At 49.1% G+C, this 15,999-nt stretch overlaps 1 protein-coding gene across 3 annotated transcripts in view; it reads right to left on the bottom strand.

Annotated features, from left to right (window-relative positions):
* Nucleotides 1-15,599, bottom strand: part of LOC123375976 (protein transport protein Sec16B-like) — a 40,271-nt gene extending 24,672 nt beyond the window's left edge. Inside the window, exons 1-12 of one of the 3 annotated variants that reach the window (XM_045027511.1) lie at nt 15,242-15,599; nt 13,882-13,988; nt 13,022-13,149; nt 11,642-11,756; nt 10,298-10,445; nt 9,575-9,732; nt 7,978-8,039; nt 6,522-6,657; nt 5,541-5,771; nt 3,138-3,235; nt 2,592-2,673; nt 1,397-1,514 (exon numbers count right to left, since the gene is read on the bottom strand). In XM_045027511.1, coding sequence (XP_044883446.1) covers nt 1,397-1,514; nt 2,592-2,673; nt 3,138-3,235; nt 5,541-5,771; nt 6,522-6,657; nt 7,978-8,039; nt 9,575-9,732; nt 10,298-10,361 — 949 coding nt within the window. In that variant the 5' untranslated portion in view covers nt 10,362-10,445; nt 11,642-11,756; nt 13,022-13,149; nt 13,882-13,988; nt 15,242-15,599. The other 2 variants (XM_045027510.1, XM_045027512.1) reach the window with 2 other exon arrangements.
* Between the last annotated feature and the right edge of the window lie 400 nt (nt 15,600-15,999).

The following is a 15,999-nucleotide window of genomic DNA, read 5'->3' as shown; positions in this document are numbered from 1 at the left end:
CCCTGGAACATGTCAGCTCGCTGTGTTAAAGGCAGCCAGGCACACAGGTGTATGGGCAAGCGTATGCACGCAGATACTGGCCTGTGGGCAGAAGGACACAGACCCGCAGTCACAATTGCATACGCTACACAATTACATGGAAAGGAGCAGATGCACAATCTTGTCAAGACTCACAAACATACACATCTGTTCACAACAGCTTACATAGCCCTTGGTGCTGCCAAAGCATCTTACGGCACTTTAATAGCAGCTGTGCAGTAATTTAATAATACAGTCATGGGGCTGAGCTATAGAGGAAATAAAGGGTTGTTCAGCTTGGAAGCAAAGAGCAAAGATAGCAGCAGCACCCCAGGGTCACAGTGTAGGGAATTCACGAGAGAAAAGACTGCTGCACCAGTCCCCAAGAATGACCTATGCAGGGGCAGGCGAGACCAGTGGCTGGCATCTGATGGCTCAGGGGTGAGAAGGCAGCCAGTAACTTTCGGAATGTATGCAAGTGGCCCCAACTCATAGTTCCTTCATGGTGGGCAGTGAGTTCACAACAGCATGAACTGCACCCATTTAAACCACTCCATGAAGCAAACTCACTCCTAACTGCATGCAAGCAGCACAAGCCCAAGCTAGCCAAGAGAGCTGAGCAGATATCCACTCACACCACCAATTCCACAGACACACATCCAGGCTGGCCAAGAGAGCTGAGCAGATAGCCAGCCGTCCCACCATTCCTAGGTGTGCAGGCACCTTGTCAGCCACCCGTTCTCACATAGCCTTTCTCTGCCCCACTGAAGTATATGTCAGGGTCCATACACATAGACAAAAATTAAAGAACTGAACTTGGTTTCTGCAGGAAGGAGGCCTGGGCCGGTGGGAACTCTGTGTGCTCAGTGTCTTGGAAAGGCCCTTTTCTAATTTAGGTGTCTAACTTTAGCCATCCACATCAGAAAATATTGACCTGTACATTTCTGAGTGGCCTGTAAACTTCTGAGTATCTACTTTGTGGCAACAAATCTTATTGCAACTGGAATTTAAATATCTGAGCTCCTCTTTTCCAGGTAGCAGTAGAAGGAACTTTCCAGCTGTGCACCACCAATGATCCCAACCACTGGTCTGAAATGAGCAAGATGACACTCCAAGTGGATGCTCAGCGCACACTCCCAGTGAGGCCAAGCTGTGTGAGGTGGTGAAGGTGATGTGGATGGCTCTACAGTGGGGACAGAACCGAGACTAAACTTATTTCCATCAGGGTGGTTTTGAACCCGGGGGCAGCTTTAGCCATTAAGTCGCCATCCTCCCACCTCCTATAATGGAGTACGCTAAAAGTGTGAGCACAATGGGGCGTCCTATCTGATGCTAAGTGTGAGCCGCTCAGCTGGGCCTAGTCATCACCTCTCCTCACCCAAGGTATCTCCCATAGCGACGATGGCCCGGTGGTTCAGCTCAGTGTCCCCAGTCTGGTTGGACAGCATCACTGCCAGGTGTGGTCTCCAGTCTCCCCACCTGCCATCCCCACAGCACTGGAAGCAGAAACAAAGAAAGATGAATGGATAGTTTGGCTGCTTTAGCTCCTTGATCCGGCCTTTACTAGGTAGAGAGCTATTAGAGTGTCACAAGGGAAGGAACATTGTCCATGAATAAAGAAATGAGGTGACTACGTCTGTTCAAGTGAGACCTAAAGGCGGAGAAGCAGAAAAGCTACAGTGCATTTCTCTTCTCCTGCTTCTGGCTCTGGCTTCACAAATGCTGCCTGGCAGTTTGTGCCTTCTGCAAGAAGCCAACTTAATGGCAATTAGTTTATGCCGACTAACCAAAAACGTTCACCTAGCGTCATGCCTCTGGGTCAACCTCCACTCCAATCAGCTGAGCCGGGCCACCTCAGCCTCCCTGCATTCCCTCTGTCAGCCTGAGCTTTCCATGTCCCCCCAAATTCCAGGCCCCTATGCTCTTTCATGCCTCCACAGAAACCTTCCGCAAGTCAGCTCCATGCCTCCCCCCACCCTGTGCCACCACAGTATGTAATCCTACGTAGTGCACTAGGTTCTTATGCTACATCCCCGCTGTATCAGATTCCTATAGAGGAATGGCACTGTGCTGGTGCTAGCAGGGGTCACTAGGTCATACTGGGGTTGTCACCAATCCCATATTCACAGGACAGCCCCTTTTGCACAAATCTGTCCTGTCCCTGTAAGCCAGACAGTTAAAAGAGTCTGACAGTTCACTGTGCTGCCTCACGATGTTGCATTGGCACGTGATGATATTGCGTCACCATGCATCGAGGCAGCGTCCGGACATGCACATGCAAACGCATCACCGCACCAGGATACGGTTACCTCAATCTCATGGGGCAAACAGAAATAGGCAGGGACCCTGATGCCATCTGGGAGGTGGCAGCAGGCGGCCAGATTAGCAGCACAGTGAAAAATGGCCAATTACTTTGCTGTTCACTGCAGTGAACATCCTAAAGGACAAATTGATGATACTGAGACATCATCCTATGAAGCACTGCAGAGTGTCACTGAGGCCCGCTCTCCTACCCCACACCAACACAAGGCGTTGAGGGAGGGGAGGGAGCTAGATGCTTTTCCATTCAGTACCAGAGCTGCCTGAGGTATCCTTCCGGACATGAGCTGGAAGAGAGTCTGCAGGGGGTCGTTGAGGGCCAGCGTGCTGGTGAACCTGCAAACCGAGAGCAGAGAGACAGGACCGTTATGCTGACAGGAAGGAAGGGCCAGCCAATGATTAGAACACTAGCTAATACTGCTAAACTTCCTCTATGACTTTGGGAAACTCACTTAGCCTCTCTGTGCCTTAGTTCCTCCTCTGTAACATGTAGATAACACTTCCCTACCTTACAGGGTGTGTGAGGATAAATACGTTAAAGAATGTGCAGCCTTCAGATACGGCTGCGAGGGGGCCACGTAAGTACCTAAGAGAGATTGACGGGTGAGCCCAAACCCCTTGCTCATCTCCAAGGTAGGGAGAGACAAACAGCAGAAATCCTCCATCCAAGGGTTCAGGTTGTGTGAGGCACGGACAAAGCGGGAGACTCAACAGGGATGTTATGCAGCTGTGAACGGCAGGGGAGGGGGCCAATCACGTGAAGGGTTCTTGAGCACCATGCTCTGGCAGCTCCTACCCACCCAGACAGAACCCAGCTGTAGGTCCTCAGGTCCATCTTGCTTGACAGGAATAGGGCATGACCCCACAGCTGGCTTCTCATGGCCCAGTCCAGGGCTTCCTACAGCCAGGAGAAAAAAAAAATTGTCCTGTTACCATTTCTTGATCTCTCCCATTGCTCTGAAAGGAAGGTCCTGACTTTCCAAGGTCTAGCATGGGACCTACAGCCTGATTCCCCTGGCCTAGGGCTTCCACCCATCTGCAGGGAGCCGGGCTTGTGAGAAATGAATTGATTTTTTCCATGGGTGTAATATGTCCCCCAAAACGTGGGGCCAGCTCAAGCCTGCAATGGATGATGTGACTGTTGGGTTTACCCATTTGGAGCCGGCTTAGAGAAATTATTCTCCATCACCCAGGCCGCCTTATGTTTATTCCTACCTGTACAAAAGTATTAGTGCAGTCCCATTGACTGCAAGCTTCAGGCTGCCTATTAGTACTTAATGCCACAAAGTCAGAATTCTAGACTGGGCACTAAAGCCTTCTCTGAACTAGAGGTTTTCCCTCCCACCATTGCTACCACCGGTTCAGCTCCGACTGTAATAGCAAACGCAGGAACTCTTAGATGAGTCGCCCTTGGCCATTATGGTTTGGAACATTGTGCCCCAAAAGACCTGGAACTAAGGGTGCTAGAGAGGTTGCCACACCCCCTGGCTTGAAGTGATTTCCTTCACACACAGGTTTTACAGTTTGGTTCAATAGCTCTCAGCACCCCCATTATACAAATTGTTCCAGCACCCCTGCTGTGTATATTAGACCCCACCCCAATCAGGCTTAGCTGTCATGCTAGTTATCAACAGCAGAGCTCCTGCAATTGCTATCATCAGTGGTGCTACCCTAGTGTTAGCAACAGTGGGACATTTCTGCCCTAATGCAGATTCAGGGGTTAATTCCACAAACAGGGTGTGACACTATCTGATTAAAATATGACCATATAGATCATTGTTGCTACCGCTATTATATAATTGCAACAAATCTTGTACAAAGTATGTGAAGTAAGGTGTTTATTGAAAGGTTATGATTTGCTGAATATGATTATGCTATTTGTATGCATGTATCATTTTTATATCTGAAGTTATGATTATTAACTATGTACTTGTATTTCAAATGTTTGCTCCTGTGGTAACACCCACAAGGTATTTAGCCAGCACATTGTGAAGGAACTATTCAAGTTGAATGGCCCATCAAAGAACACTCAACTTACAATGGACCATGGAAGATTTCTATCTACACTTAATGAACTTTTCTGGGGACATTCTAACTAGAGTATGGGTAAGTGCCTCTGCTGCGACTAAGCAAAGCATGCAGTATTGTGACTTGCCCATGTGACTCCAAACTCCATCTTGTTACCTGTAATTTTCCACAAACTAGAACAATGGGTTTCCCTTCACTTGGCAGAAGCTATAAAAGGCCCTTGAAACATCTCTGTTTTGCCTCTTTCCTGCTCAAACCTCTGGACTATGGACTCATACTAATGGGAGCATTCTAACCAAGGGACAGAGGACCTTCCAATGATTTGGAAGCAATCATAGACTTAACAAGCCAGCAATTTAATTCCATCACTGCTACAAGCCTGATCCAAGAACTTTGCAATTGTCATATGTATTTAATTCATTTAACCAATTTTAACGCTCACTTTTCTTTTTTACTTTTTTATAAATTAACCTTTAGAATTTGGGATACTAACAGATTGGCAACGGCGTGATTATTGGGTAAGATCTGAGTTATATATTGATCTGGGTATGTGGCTGGTCCTTTGAGATCAGAAGAACCTTTTGTTTGATTAAACTGGTTTTAAATAACCACTCATCATTAAGTCTAGTGTCTGGGTGTTGAATCCAGGACCGGAATACCTAAGAAGGCTGCATTTTTGATGTCTTGTTAGCCAGTGTGGTGAAACTGAAGTTTACTTTTGTTGCTGGATTGGTATAGCTCATAGAAGAATAACCACCAGTTTTGAGGTATGTCTGCCCTTTTTTCCAGCAGTTTGTCCTGAATTTGGTAGTCTCGGTTGTGACCCCCTAAGGCATGGTGACTCAGGGACCTTCCTTAGCCACTACCACCCATTTGAGCCCTCTTTAAAAGCCAGTGTTAGACTGGGCCAAGGGAGGATTAGCAATAGACTCCGCACTGCAGTCAGAGAAAGACCTGGGCCCAATCCTCTGGCTCTCTGAGCCAGTGAGAGTTACAGGAGCACTGTGGAGGTATCACTGCCAGCACCCGTGGGAAAATGAGACCTGTGTTGTTCAGACCCCCGCCCAATCAATTACAGAGAGGGGTTCATGGACCTGGAAAACCCACCTTTTCCTCTGCAGGCAGTGAAAACATTAGAAAGGGAGCAGTGGGGAGCGTGCATGCACCCTACTTACTTTCTTTCTGCCATAGAAGAGGAGCTTGGTGAATTTCTCCACTCTCTGCTCTGGTGTCTCCATGCTGGGTGGGATCTCCCCAGTGAGGAGGTCTGGTGTCCCGGAGCCCTGCACTGGCCACTCTTCATTGGTCAGGTTGATCAGATTGGCTACTGGGTCTTGCCTTTTATACTTCTCCAGGCGCTTGCAGTCTTGCATCAGCAGCTCGGCTGTGTCTGAGCCCACCATGGACTGGACAGGGAAATGGAGGAACATGAGAACTACCATCTTAGAACCGACCAGTGATATCCAGCCTTAGCCAGTGAACAACACTCCATAATATGGAGGTAGGTATAAATCCCCCCAAATGCACCACACCAAATATTACTATACTATGGGGAGTAATCCCTTCCTGACTCACCACTTCTGGTCAGTCTATTCCCTGAAGCATGAGGATCGGTGGCTCATATGATTTTTATCCTAGTGAGTGTCATTGAAGAGTCTATTCTTAATCACATATACACAATGTTAGTGGAGAGAAAGTCAAGGCAATGAGTCATTAACAAGGGACATAACAGCAAAAATCAAACTTTAGAGATCTCAGTGGTCTGGTCCTGATTCCTTCTAATAGTCTGTGGCAGACCTCCCGCAGATTGGGTTTGAGACACTAATCTCCTTCTGGACAGAAATGTTGGCTCCTAAATTAAGTTGACAGTGTCCCTTTAGGTGCTGCTGTTCCATTGGAACATTGGTATTTCAAAGGTGCTGCACTTGGTTTGGGGAGCAGCCCTGGAGAGGTGTGTCTTCCATGTACCTGGTGCTTTAGGCCGCACTGAAGTGGTCAGCATTAATGGTGGGGGAGTGAGATGCATTTAAGATCCCCCACAGCAGCACCTGGCTGCTTCAGACACACAAAAGGGATTCTCACAACAAGCCATCCTTAACTGAACCAAAAAGACTCATAAGGATTAGCACGCATCACAGTGCATAAAGAACACACACCCCATTCTGCCGGCAAAGGAGGACCAAGAGTTTCCAGAGCAGGGCTGAGTCTCTGCCTCTCTCAGTCTCCAAATCGCAGCTCATGGCCGCTTTGCGCTGGCAAAATGTCATCACATCCACCTTATGCAAATCCTCCCTGCAGGAACAAGAAAGAGGGTGTTGGCAAGTGCAAGACAGGACATCCTTAACAGCATAAGGGAGAATTCCTAGGACTCTGTGAATTATGTGGAGGACTCCAGAAAATTATTCAAGGAGAGGTAGAAAATCAGAGATGCTCACATGCATATCAATAACACCACTATGCATCCATCAGACAAAATGTATAAGGCTGGTTATTATGATTCCCATTTGCAGATGGCCAAGCCACAAAGATTTAGAATGTATACGAAATCCCTTCTTTGTGCACCTGTGACATTTTTAACCTGATCCAGATCAGTTTATCTGTAGAGAACATCACAGTCGATTGGACTCTAGCACCTACAATGCCACTCCACTAATATTGTCTCCTTCTACTGTGCTATTAACCTCTGGTCCTCAGACTTTCATCCAGCCTCTGCTGTGCTTGCTCAATGCTTTTTGTAATTTCATTGCTCTTCTTCTTTTAAGTAGGCCTGTTTTATCTCTCAGCTTTTCTCATGACTGAATGGCATCTCAGTATAAGCAATGTGATGCAGAGCAAACCTGACTGAACATAATGGGTTGAGGGAAGATGTTCCCCAGGTCTACATTTACTGAAGCTCAGCTCCCAAGGAGCACAACATCAGGCTTCAGTTCTGCAGAGCGTGAGAGGACTGAAACGCCTGCTCATCCAAACCACGGGTTGTACAAAGATTGTGGATGTCCCACAAGCCCTTCTTTAATATATGGAGATATACCTATCTCATAGAGCTGGAAGGGACCTTGAAAGGTCATCAAGTCCAGCCCCCTGCCTTCACTAGCAGGACCAAGTACCGATTTTGCCCTAGATCCCTAAGTGGCCCCCTCAAGGATTGAACTCATAACCATGGGTTTAGCAGGCCAATGCTCAAACCACTGAGCTATCCCTCCCCCCTTCTGAGCTATTCCTCCCCCCGTGAACTCTTACAACCCGGGTTTCCCTGGACTTGGTTATGAAATAACAGTCAAACAATGTTCTCTGAGCATTCCCAATAGAGCAAACCCACAGATCCAACCAACCACATGCAAATTTCTAAATCTGGACCTGGACTTTGCCGATGGTCCTTATCTTTACAAAGGGCCTATCCAAAACCTTGGGCCTGAACACCCTGAGGCTTTGGGGAGTTTGAAACATGAATCCAAATTACATGACTTGGGCTCATCTCTAATTCCAGGTGACCATATCCTCCTCCAATGGTCAAGCTGTGTGTGTAGCAGCCTGGAGAGAAGCTGAATGCTGGGACAGAAAGGAATGCTGATAGGGGCCATGGTTTACTGTACACCTCCAATGGGATTGTACCTGACCAGAGGCCCTGGGAAGGCTCGCATCTCCTCCTGCTCTTTGGTGTCATGAAGGATTACCTAGGAGGCAAGAGCAGAGACTGTGACCAAGGCCCTGTCTGAAAGCTAAAGTGCTTTGGCAAAGGCTTTACTAGTACTGGGGATGCTTTTCTCAAAGCCATCTTTGGGCATACGTGTTATCTCGGAGCATATGCACTGACGTGTTTACCACCTTGATCCACACACTTATAAGAAGCAATTGCCTTTTACAATGGGATCTGGCTCCTATAATTGCAGTCCTTTGAGAGGGAGAAGGCTCCAGCTCAGGGGGAAAAGAGGGTCAGATGCTGGGGAACACAATCTATCTAAGATGCTTATATGGCCCCCATCGCTGTTATCTTTAATGTATTTATCCTCCCACCACCCCTAGCAGGCAGGGCAGGGCAGGGCTATTACCCCCCAGCACATATAAGGAACTGAGGCACAGAGCAGCTAGGGGACTTGCCCAGAGTCACACAGGACGTCTGTGGCAGAGCAGGGACTTGAGCCCAGGTCTCACAAGTCCCATGCCAGTGCCCTAGCCACCAGACCATGCTTCCTCAAATTGTCCCCTAAGAAGAGAGTTGTGACTCCAAGGCCTCTGGCCCAGTGGGACCAGTCAATTGGATGGCTACAGGGTACAAGAGCCAACCCAGGTCACTCACATAGGGAATTTGCCAATAAAAGCAATCTGTGCAGAACCTGGAACTGGGTCTCAGTGTCTCGTTCAAGGAACTGTAAGAACCAGAATGGCCCTACTCCTGTGTGAGATCCCTCCATCCATGCTATGGCCAAGGGCTCCAGAGCAGAGTTCAACCACAGATTTGGGTTGTTCCATTTTACGACGGCAGAGCATGCCGGCAAAACATGCAGCCCGCTGTGAAGGTGCACACAATATCCTCTTGAGCCCAGGTTAAGGACACTGCTCAACCCTAAAGTCTTAGTCACCTTAAGGTATGGCTAGTTCCTAAGGGCATGTCTCCATGGGGTGGGGGTGGGGGGTTTATTTCTAAAGAGCAGTAACATGTTGTTCCTTAACTGGTCTGTGTGGATCCTGCTGCACTTTACCATAGCACTGTTTGCAACAGTGAGACGTGGGCAGGAAGGGAGCTGGCAGTGCTCAGGGAACTGGAGAGACGGCACAAAACTCAGGTCCCTCAATCTGGCGCCCTCAGGGTTAAAGGGGGCAGTGCGGGTGGGGGTGGGAGGGAACAAGGGTTATGGGGCAGTATGGGCAGGGGATGGGAGGGTACAAAGGGTTACAGGGGCAGTACAGGCAGGGGATGGGAGGGTACAAAGGGTTTTGGGGCAGTGCGGGTGGGGGATGGAAAAGTACGAGGTGTTACAGGGGCAGTGCGGGCGGGGGATGGGAGGGCAGAAAGGGATTATGGGGAAGTACGGGCAGGGGATAGGAGGGTACAAAGGGTTTTGGGGCAGTATGGGCGGGGAATGGGAGGGTACATGAGGTAATGGGGCAGTGGAGATGGGAAACGGGAGGGTACAAAGAGGTTATGGGGCAGTGCAGGTGGGTGATGGGATGGCAGCTCTCAGTTGCAGGTGGCTGGGTGGTTGGTTACCTCCAGGCTGTGTATTTCGATGAGGGCGGGCTGCCCATCAGCCGGGGAGTTAGGGCACACTCGGACCAGCTGGCCTCCTGCTCCAAAGCACACTGGCACGTGAGGGAGGGAATACTTCTGGGGGGCCACGTGGTGCGGAGTGGACAGCAAGACTTCCTCTAAACAGCAACAAATGAACACACAGGCCAGAGCCAGCCCTTTCACAGCCACTCAGCAAGCTTTGTTATTGGGGGAAAACCCTAGGGACAGCACCTGACACACTTCCAGGAAGCACCAAGCTTTCTCTGCCAGCTGGTATGGGGGCCAAGGCCCCACAGACTGTGCCAGGCAGAATTCAGGGAAACAGCCCTTCTCTGAGCTGACTGAAGTCCCTACCAAATCTAACACTGGGTTATATGGACATGCCCTACAGTACTGCTGGCCGATGCCCAGCATCACCCAGCCCCCACCCTACAGTACTGCTGGGCGATGCCCAGCATCACCCTGTACTTACCACATGCTGCTTTCCAAATGGGATTTTCTGCACCATTAGGTGCCTTAAAAGCTTTTTAAAATCTGGCCCTAAGCATCAGTAATGGCCATTTGGAACTTCCCATGATGCTTTACAGGCTCATATGTGAGGGCAACAGCCATATTCTCATATAGCCCACTGTCCCCGCCGTGAGAGCGACTGCATGTGCCTGCCCTCCCCTCGGACGCCTGATACCCTCACCTCACACCCACCTGTTTGAACGGGACTCCAGGTCTCTGAAGGATCTGGGTCGTACTGAATGGGAGAGTCGCGCATGTACTGACTGAGTTCATAGCTGCTGGAGCTGAGGCCAGATTCCTTGTACTGCACGAGCCGGCTGAGCTCACGTGGGGCGAGGAGCTGAGTGGGAAGAGAAGCCACAGGAGCCGTGGGGAAAGGGAAGCAGAGAAAATGGCGGCCTCAGGGAGCCAGACAGGGAAGGTGGGAGAGAGACTGGCAAGAGGGGTGAGAGTTGCAATGTGTGGAAATGGAGCCATAACACAACAAACACATGTTGCATTTATAGTGTGATGGTGCCCAGGTTGGCCAGTGCTGGCACTGGACCAGCGCCTGCAGAACAAATAACAGGGGTCTCTCCACCTTGAGCTAAACTGCCTAGTCTCAAGCTAAGAGCTGTAACCGGCTTGTGTCCTCTGCGGATCTGGCACAGGGGGACAGACATCGTCCCCACTGATGAGCGTGGTACAGCAGCGCCTCCCCTCAGATGATCTCAAGCACTTTACGGTCTAAAACTCTTTTAGTCACTCTTTGCTTGTTCCCGGCGGTTTTGATCAATATGATTCAGCTGCTGGGTTGGTGTAAATCCGCATAGCTCCATTGACTTCTGTGGAGCTGTACCAGTTGACATCAGCTGCGGCTCTAGCCCCGTACCTCTCACCAATCTGACGCAGACACCCCATATGGCTGTCACCTGCTCCTCAGGAAGCAAATGAGCATTTTCTAGATATGTTTTGTCATTTGATCATTTGCAAAATGCAGTCACTCGGACAGAGTCTCCTGTCACTAGTGGAAATAAGCAATGCTCTGTCATAGGCATCTGTCACCACCTCTTCTGGGAGCAGGTAACCGTGCTGCTGGACAGCCCCCTGGTGTGGGGAGGGAATGGATGAAAACAGAGGTCCCAGAATAACAGAGGGTGGAGAAACCCACCAAGACCAGCCTTTGGGCCAGTTCTAGGTGCAGCAAGGCCTCCAGATGCCATGGGGAGTGCAAGTGACAGCCCCACAGAAGGAGACTTTGTGATAATGATACTAATAGCCCTTCCATCATGTTTCCAGGTGAGGCTCTCAAAGCACTCTGCAAACAGTAATGTATCAACGCTGGACGGTGAGGAAGTAACACTACCCCATTTTGCAAACTGGGAAATTGAAGCAATGGCAGGTGAAGGCATTTGCTCAAGGTCCACAGAGAGTTGGTGGTAGATCCAGGGATAGAACTCAGACCTCCTGACTGCCTGGTCCCTGCTCTAACAACTACGCAACATGCCCACACAGAAGAACCTCAGATCTCCGACTCATCTGACTCTCTGTGGTTACCTCATATGGCTGGAAGCTGGTGTCCTCCACGCAGTTCCCCTGGGATTCCTCCCCAGTCTGCTCCTGCCTGGGAGTAGAGATGTACCTCTCTTCACAGGAGCTGTAGCTCTTTGAGCTGTGGGAGGGAACAGAGTGCCAACCCAACATGAGGGCAGATGTGCCATGAGCTGTCCACAGAACCCACTGCAGATGTGCTCATCAAGTTCCAGTACTGATGACTTTCCTAGGTGAAAAGCCAGTGGCACGTGTGCTGCTGCCAGATGTGGGTAAAGACTCCCTCTCTTTATTCAAGGGAAATGAGAATACACAGAACCGGCTTGCTAGAACAGACTCAGTCTCCTGCAGAAAGGGAGCTGTAGTTTTGCAGTCCGATGGCACAGATTCTGGCTGCATCCTGCCAAGATGAAGAGCTGTGTACTGAGTACTAAGGGCCAAATTTTAAAGGTATTTAGGTCCTGAAGAACCAGATTGGCACCTAGTGGGATTGTCTGCATCATTAGGTGCCTTAAGAGCTTTTTAAAATCTGTCCCTCAGCATCAGCCCTCTTCTGGCTGCAATCAAACAAGCCAAGCCATTGAAACACAATTCACTGTCATCATTGTTTCCTGCGTAGGGTCAGTGTATCCGGTGCTGGACAGACACAGTCCCTGCCCGGTACAATTTTTAATCTCGAGGCCTGATCCAAAGCCCTTTGAAGTCAATGGGAGTCTTTCAGTAGGGACCAGATCAGGCCCTAGAAGCCCTAGGATGGATAGCCTGACGCTAAGCATAGATAAGGCACAGGGAACCCTTTCTCCCCTGCCACATACACACATCATAATCCCACTGCCTGTGTCTTAGGAAGCTCAGGGTGGGGATATGGCTAGTGCTGCCCAAAGCTCTAATCAGCTAAGCAGAGCATGTGACTGAGCAGGGCCGGGCCATGCACACTGACAGAGCGATGCTGGGGGAACCCCAGCTGCTCCAGGTTTGAAATACAGTAGAGGACGTCCTTGAAACTGACCCAAGAGGCTATTTCAAGAGTGATCTAATGGTGACACCATGGGAAGCTGCAGGAGAGCCAGCGAGAACCATGTATGCGCAGTAACACAAAACAGCCTGGGCCAATGGAGCTGCTGGCTGGGTAACTGAGACTGTACTTGCTCGGGTCACAACTCACTAGGCGAACCACAACAGGTTCAGGGTGTGCAGCGTGGGGTCCCACCGGCACGTAGCTACTAGAGACATTCCATCCCAGTCCATCTGGGATGACAGCATAACCACGCACCCCCATCTAATCACGTGTTATTGCTTAGGTTTTGAAGGGGGAAGTTGGAAACCTGCCTGCAAAGCTCATGCACAGACATTAAGTTCTTCCCGTCCCATTCTAATCACCCTTACCAGTATTGTGCCACATCGTTCTGCCCAAATGGGCTGGTCTCCTGGTCATGATGGGAGTCTCTTTAGTAGTTCTGATCCCAGTAATTCATGTGCCTGCCATAAGGATCTTCGTGCCTTGGATCTGCACACTCAGAGAAAACCACCATAAATATCTAGTATTTTTCTTCAGGGCAATTAATATTAATGAAGTTTTAAAAGGGACAACACTGAGTCAGGATTTGTCATTTGCACTCCATTGCTTCCAAATTATTCTGCCTAGTTAGTACAATGATATATATATATTTGTGTGTGTGTCTACATACAATACACACCTATAAAATACATGCACAGTAACAGACATCCCTTCCTTCACATTTCCTTTAGTTCAGAAATGTCATCAGGCTGCTAGCTCTGACCATGCAGTGAAATTAGCATTATCCTACACTGTTTGGGACCAGTAACGACTTGGTGCTTCACCTGCTACATGGCACTCAAATGCTCCTGTATGTCACTGCTGTAGCTGTCTCTCAGATGCAAACCCAAGTCAGTGCTCGCATCATGAGCCCAGGATTCAAGGGCTGAGAATGGAGGCAATGAATTCAGCTCCTCAGGAGGAGGAGAACACCTTGGGATGCTCTTTGGAAAGTCCATCTAATCAAGAAAATGTGAGTAGCTGGTTCCGGAGGAGGCAACAACCAGCTCTCCTCCAGAGGAGCTCTCATGGTTGGTCACCATGACATAGAGACGTATGTATGTCAGAGAAGGGACACATCATACAGGGCTAATGCTAAAAGAACTGTAAGAAATTGCCAATAGACTGGCCAGGCCAGCAAGAAACAGCAAGCAAAGTAGTTTTCATTTCCTAGAGGAACGTACAGTACCTCTCTCATGCTGCAGTACTTGGGAGGGTCTGTGATAACCTCTGTAAGCGTAGTCTTCTCCAGAGCTTGGCGATGGGTAGCTCCAGTAGGGGTCCTCATAGCCTTGCCTGAAATGAATCCCAAATATACAGAACAGAGAGGGCGGAGAACCAAAAGGAGAGCAAAAGAAAGGAATCCCCATCAGAACTATATTGGCACTGGGCAGCTCCCATGCTGATCCATATCCAAACAGAGGATCAGGAGACTAGTCCTGCATCAGAACTAGATCTAGGGTCAGGACACCAGATTCCATCCAGGATCAGTTCCAAGGTGAAAGGCCAAGGGATCAGGTGTGAAATGAAATGCCGGGTTAGGATTCCATCCCAGTCTGAGATCTTTGGGACTCTGTTGTGAAACGAGGTCAATGAAATAAATGCCAGGGTCTCATCAGCCCCATAGTCAGCTGCAGGGTCACAGTCAGGGCTATTGTCAAGGTCAGAGGTTAGGGTGAGCGTTCTGAAGCACGGAGCAAGAGCGGGAGGTTTGGGGGTCAGATTCCCTTCGCCTCCTGTTCTTAACAGAATAGCGTCACCCTCCAGGGCACTGGAGCCCTGCCAGCTTTGGTGGAATTCTGGAATCATTTGGCTGGACACCTCTGGAATATCCCTAGGAGCTCTGCTGGAGGGACCCACTCTCATGAGCAGTTTAGGAGATTTGGAGAAAAGAACCTCCTTCCTGCAAACATGTGAAGCTGCCATGCTCCTAAGGGGCTTCCCAGTAGGCCCCCCTTCTCTGCTGCATCCCAAAAGTGCCCAGAGCTCTCCCTCAACCCCTGACAGTTCACTCACACCCCTTAGCAGAGCTTTGTGAAAAACCCACTGCAAAGTGGACTTCGTAGGTACAACATGCAATTTTCAAAGGTCCATACCTTGGTCAAATCAAAATCTGTATCTGCCAGGACACTCAAAGCCACTTCTCCTCAATAAAGGATGTGTCCATCCCACATTTGATCCTTCCTCCCCTGACTGTTTCTGCAGCAGAGTTAACATGGCTGCAATAATTTGTGTTACATTATTCTTTATACTTTTATCACTTTCCTAGCACTCAAAAGAGCTGAATTATATTTGTTCCAATTTTCAAAAGAAAGTCACTGATGGATAGAGGTCAAGCCTGGAAAATTTCAGCCCCAAAAGTGAAAGTTTTAGAAAGTTATGCATGACCATAAAGAGGGGATTAGAATGGGAACTGTTACACGGCCCTAAATAAAGCAGCCACTGCAGCTCCTGTTTTAATAACTGGCTATTTAGAAGAATGTGGAGGGATAAGAACCCACAGAGGACAGTTTGATCCATATGGTTACTTAATTTTATTCAAACCTTACCTTGAATATGGTCTAGTGAGATAACTGCTTTCATAATATTCTGCTCTGGAGTCTGGTCTGATCTGGTCCCCTGGCCTGCCAGGATAGCTGGGGGAGTGGTACTCCATCCATGGGTCTGGCCACAGTTGAGGCCCTGTTCTGAGGTCCTGTTGGTGGTAGTAATACCTCTCACCATTATGCCTGGACTGGGGTCGAGGTCTGTGGTAGCCTTCTCCCCATGGCCCCCTGTCCTGGCCCTCCATCCGGGCTACATGCCTCCCTCTTGGCTGGGGTTGCCCCGGGGGCACCCAAGGGTCCATCTGGGTCTTGCTGTGGAGCTCCGCCTCCTTGGTTTAGTTTTTTGTAGTTTTGTAGCTTCCTGTAAACAAAGTGATATCCCAGGGCATGAAATCTAAGCTACCTCAAAGTCAGCCCGCAAAGTGCATTGCCATGTTTCCAATGCCATAATACCGATCAGCTTTGCTGTTAGTTCATGTCCCTTTGACTCCCTTCAAGATGCCAATGTCCAGGGGCATGGAAAAGCTACTTGTCCACTCACCAGTGACAAGCTGGAAGCTTTCCCTGGCAAGTGAGGTGGCCTGAAACAACAATCTTTGAAGAATTTAATTTTCCATTTAAAAAAGCCCAATGTTTCTTGCCTTTCCAGTTGCAAAGAGAACCTTCCAAATATAAGCTAATGCAGAGCTGTCTTCCTGAGTCTGCAGCCAGCCAGCCAGAGGGACTCTCTCACTGCGCATAGCTTTCCCTAAGCAGAAATT

Source organism: Mauremys mutica, chromosome 8 (genome assembly GCF_020497125.1).
Source record: "Mauremys mutica isolate MM-2020 ecotype Southern chromosome 8, ASM2049712v1, whole genome shotgun sequence".
NCBI lineage: Eukaryota > Metazoa > Chordata > Testudines > Geoemydidae > Mauremys > Mauremys mutica.
Note: the sequence above shows the minus strand (reverse complement) of the source record. Positions and strands in the feature narration are given on the sequence as shown.